At 42.9% G+C, this 5,000-nt stretch overlaps 1 protein-coding gene and 1 long non-coding RNA gene across 2 annotated transcripts in view; one reads left to right on the top strand and one right to left on the bottom strand.

Annotated features, from left to right (window-relative positions):
• LOC132969059 (transmembrane protein 87A-like) overlaps positions 1-949 on the bottom strand; it is a gene marked incomplete at its 3' end in the record, with an annotated part of 10,876 nt that extends 9,927 nt beyond the window's left edge. The window contains exon 1 of the mRNA XM_061034303.1: positions 704-949. Coding sequence (XP_060890286.1) covers positions 704-841 — 138 coding nt within the window. The remainder of the gene's footprint in view (positions 1-703) is intronic.
• Positions 950-2,273: 1,324 nt separating this feature from the next.
• On the top strand, positions 2,274-4,328 carry LOC132969060 (uncharacterized). The gene is made up of 4 exons (XR_009671452.1): positions 2,274-2,497; positions 3,614-3,668; positions 3,811-3,847; positions 4,170-4,328. It is a non-coding gene; the product is annotated as an uncharacterized LOC132969060 (long non-coding RNA).
• Positions 4,329-5,000: the final 672 nt, after the last annotated feature.

Here is a 5,000-nt window from a genome sequence, read left to right as displayed (position 1 = left end):
AGTTAAATAAAATGTGTAAGATAAGATAATCCTTTATTTATCCCACAACGGGGAAATTTACAGTGTTACAAAAGAGCAAAGATTGCAAAACAAAAAGTGAACACAGTACAATTTAAATAAAAAAAGAAAAATTAAGAATGTACAAAAAAAATAGACAAATACTAAAAACAGATTTTTTTAAAATTAAAAATTAAAAATTAAAAAAATTAAATTAAAAATTAAAACTAAAATGCATGTTGCCTTAGGGCTTCCGTACATACACACACCTGTTTTAAGAAATAGAGGTAGTTTTTTTTCTAATCTAATCTTCTAATCTGAAACATGCTGTATCGGAAAGGTATCGACATGTCGTAAATGTTGCTTTCTTAAAGGTACAGTCGCACATGTGTGAGTTATAGTTTCACCTGTGTGCTAAAGACTGAATAATGAAGGTGAATGATCTGAGACTTTGACGATGTTCACATGTTTGCGGCGCAGCTTGTCGCGACGCGGCGCAGCTTGTCGCGACGCGGCGCAGCTTGTCGCGACGCGGCGCAGCTTGTCGCGACGCGGCGCAGCTTGTCGCGACGCGGCGCAGCTTGCGTTACAGTCCGCTGAACCACCGGAAATGCTGTTAATACTTTACGCTTCATCTGAAATCAGTTGATCTAGTTATAAATCATTTCAGGCAGAAGGAGTACCACCAGACATTCAGGAAACTCACACTGTCGACGTTCAGGACCCATTTCCCTTGCTCGGATAAAGCACACACCGACCCGTTCAGCACCGACAGAAGCATCAGGAGCAGCACCGAGGACCAGAGACCCGGACCGGACCGACGAGGACCCGCGGAGCTCGCCATCTGAGCCAGGACGAAAAGGAAACTAGCGACAGCAAAAAGCAGCCACCGCGACAACTCACAACCACAACACAACAAGCGGGACACTTCCTGGTTCCGGCTGACGTAGGAGGAAGAACATTGATGCGTTCAGGAGGTGTAGGAAGTTTAAGTCGGGGAAAAAGAAGGTGTAAATTAAATGTATAGCCTACATGACACCAGGAAAGATAAAAAAAATGACAATAAACTTCAATCCAAATGAAGACAACCACAGGAGAGGAGAGAAAGTCGTGCATGACGTCATCCAAGACTAAGTTTGTAAGAGCTGTTTGAATCTGTCTGTTTGGTATGTGATAAAAACCTGGTGTTTTTAAAGGCCACGGGGATCTTGTGGTTTGGCAGTTCTAATGGCATGTTTGCCTTCAGTTTACGTTTAGATCTTTCAAAATGTCACATCCAAAAAAATTCTAAAAAAAATAGCAGCAAAAAAAAAAAAAAAAATAGCACTTTCTTTCTTTTTTTTTTTTAATGGTAAAACTTCAATTAGAAGCTCAGGATTTATTCACATCAGTCTATGAAGTGCCTTTGTTTGGGACAGACAAATTACGAGGCGGGGCTTTAATTCTTTTCAAACAAAAAATGTGCAAAAAGATTGGAAAGACTGTAAATACTTTAATTTACACCTGAAAGACATCATGCAAACAGAAACCTGCTTCCCTTCCTGTACACGTACGGACAGATGTTGTCATTCCTCAGTGCAGGAAAGTCCTTAACTTTGATCTGTAAACTATTTCCACGCTAAATGCATATAGGTACCTCTAACAGAGAGCTGCCTTCATAACGTGCAGCGACACCAGAAAAGGGGGATGGGCTTTTATTTGGAGTTTTACGGTATCTAAGTATGTTTGAACATAGAAAAGTTATCGAAACTTTGAATCTGTGTGAAATGTTTGATGCGTTACACATTATTTAATATTTTATTTAATTTTCTCCAATATTTGATTGTTATTTATTTTGTTTGTGATATGTGGTTGTCTTGGCAACCACCTTGCATTGTTGCTGTTCTTGTTTTAGTAGTCAATAAAGACAAGTGGAAAATAAAACGTGTTGAGGCTGTTTTTTTTATTTTTTATTTTTTATTAAAAACATCACCAGCCAGATGTTTTATTGTCACGACAGGTAATATCTTGAGAAATTTGAAAATTAAGTTTAAAATAATCAAATAAAGGGCTTTTTAGTTGGACATCTAAATGTTGAGCAACCTGAAATGTCCGAGTTGTCCCGCGTCGCCCTGAACGCACCACACACTCTGTTTATTGTCCTGTTATTTTTCAGGAGTTGGGTTGATTTTAGGACCCTCTCTCTCCCTCTCTCTCTCTGGTGTGTGTGTGTGTGTGTGTGTGTGTGTGTGTGTGTGTGTGTGTGTGTGTGTGTGTGTGTGTGTGTGTGTGTGTGTGTGCGCGTGCGGGTTGGGCGGGGTTCATGATGCATTGAAAAAGAACTTGGATCAGAGTTGCACAACTGGTTTTGTGGACTCTGTCAGAGGGAGTGTCACCCAGCCTGAGTATCAGACCTCTCTCTCCCCTCCTGTCTCTGTCCGTGTGTGTGTGTCAGTGTGTCTTCACCTCTCTCGGCTTCTCCCTGTGAGTCTCTCCTCTCTCCACATAAACTCAACTTTTGGTAAGTTGCTCATAAACCTTCATTATTTTGTGTTTTTAAAGCTTTTTTACGGAGGTTTGAGAGGCGTTCAGGGACGTCCGTGCAGTGTGCTTCTGTGTTTTGTGTGCTGAAACCGGACACTGTATAGATTATGTGTAGGTGTCGTATTATGCACATCGTCCAGTCCTTATCTGCAGAGGTGGGCAAGTACCAAACAAAAAGTCAAATGATCCCGTCGTGCTTTGTTTAAACTTTGTCTTGACTCAAAAACAAACTAGGAGTGGCTCTGTGAGATGTTCTCCAGTGAGTCTGTCAACATGTCAGTGCTGCTCTGATCTGTTATTAAAACATGAATGTTTAAAAAGCAGCTGCTTCATTACACTGTCAGCACGAGCTGACAGTGTAATGAAGCAACAAGGTGTTAAATAATACTCTATAAGCAGGTGAAGTTCTGGAAAGACATAGAAGTCAAATACTTATCTTTCAACACCGATGTTGAACCGATGCATCCCGAATATTTTAAAGGTGACATATTTAAAATCCTCTTCCCCATGTTCCTCTAACTCTAACATGTGTCTCTAGTCTGTCTACAAACCCCCCAATGAGAAAAGTCCATCCTCTCCGTCTTCTGCCTGCTCCACTTTTCAGAAAATGTGTGTTCAAACAGGCCGTTTGGAGATTTTCCCTTCATGACATCACAAAGGGCAGTAGCCCCTCCCCCAGGTGGGTGACACTCCCACAGCTAGGTGTTTGTTCTGCCCTCTGAGTCTGCCTTCTCACCGTAAACAATAGGACATGGAGCGAGAAAGACCGAGTACACCCAAGCCCTTCCAGAGAGGGGGCGTGGTCAGACACAGCTCATTTACATATTTAAAGGTACAGACACAGAAACAGTCTGTTCTGAGCAGGGCTGAAATAGAGGGGTTTATAGACATGATCAAATACAGGATCAGAGTGGATTTAGAACAAGAAACTTCACACACATGTTGAAGAGGAGCTCTGAGACTTATTTACACTGAAGAAGAAGAAGAGGAGGAGAATATGTGACCTTTAAGATTGAGAATGAATGGCGTCCCCTGTCCATTTCTGCTCGAGTAATGTTTGTAACTCTGCTGTGACTCTTTCTGTTTCACACAGACAGCAACATGTTTCTGGCAAAAGGTCTTCTCAAGATCGCCATCAAGGCTGCCACGTGAGTGCACATCAGATGTATCTTTTCCTCTTTAGAGCGAGCTAACAGTTTCCCTCTGCTTCCAGTCTTTGTGCTAAGCTAGGCTAACCTAACGCCTCTGTCTGACTCGTGCTTTGTGTTTTTGTTTTCTCTCCTCAAACAGCAACGTCGACATTGACCAGTTCCTCCCTACAGACCCTGTAAGTACCAAAGTAGAATCTGATGCTGCATTTCATCTCTTTTTATGTGTGTGATAGTCGTGTTTTATCATTTAGTAAAACGCAGAGTGATGATGTTGGACTGGTGAAATAAAGTCAACTCTCAGACTTCTCCCAGTGGAAGATTCTATGAGCAAACAAACAGTGAGTGCAGTCAGACTGAGAAATATGTGATCTAACAGGAGCTCTTGTGTGTGTGTGTGTGTGTGTGTGTGTGTGTGTGTGTGTGTGTGTGTGTGTGTGTGTGTGTGTGTGTGTGTGTGTGTGTGTGTGTGTGTGTGTGTGTGTGTGTGTGTGTGTGCAGCCTCCACCTCGCAGACCTCTGAACTTCGCCGAGTCTCACGAGAACGATGAGGAGAAACAGTTTCGTCGGGTTTTCCATCAGCTGGCCGGAGATGTGAGTCCAAAACATTAATGTGTGATCATGTTTGTCCTCCTGTGTGACAGAGTGTGTGTGTGTAGAAAGGTCAAAGGTCAAGGAAACATGCAGACTGAGCAGTAGCTCAGTCTGTAGGGACATAAAATAACCCTCGATTAAAATAAAATGGGAAGACGGTCGTCAAAGGGTGACATCATCGTTCACTGTTACTGTTGCTATGGAAACAGACTTTTAACAATAGTGCATGTCGGGTTGTTTTTACGAGTGTGTGTGTGTGTGTGTGTGTGTGTGTGTGTGTGTGTGGTTGAACTTTTCAAACATCTGCAGCTGGTTTCCGGTCTGAGGGCACGATGTGACCACAGGCCTCGATCGGTAACCACGGAGACGCTGTTCTCTCGTCTAATCACAGGTTTATGGGTCGTTTACGTTTGTCTCCACCGTGGGCGACCTTTCTGCATTTGTAGAATACTTTACATTTTAAAGGAGGTGTCTCAGTCTCTCTCTCTGATGTGCCCCACCTTCAAGAGAGAGAAGGGAGAGACAGAGAGAGAGAGAGAGAGAGAGACAGAGAGAGAGAGAGAGAGAGAGAGAGAGACAGAGACAGAGAGAGAGACAGAGAGAGGAGAGAGAGAGAGACAGAGAGAGAGAGAGAGAGACAGAGACAGAGAGAGACAGAGAGAGAGAGAGAGAGACAGAGAGAGAGAGAGACAGAGAGAGAGAGAGAGACAGAGACAGAGAGAGAGAGAGAGACAGAGA

This window comes from Labrus mixtus, unplaced genomic scaffold (genome assembly GCF_963584025.1).
Source record: "Labrus mixtus unplaced genomic scaffold, fLabMix1.1 SCAFFOLD_272, whole genome shotgun sequence".
NCBI lineage: Eukaryota > Metazoa > Chordata > Actinopteri > Labriformes > Labridae > Labrus > Labrus mixtus.
The sequence above is the reverse complement of the archived record's forward strand: the minus strand, read 5'-3'. Positions and strand labels throughout refer to the sequence as shown.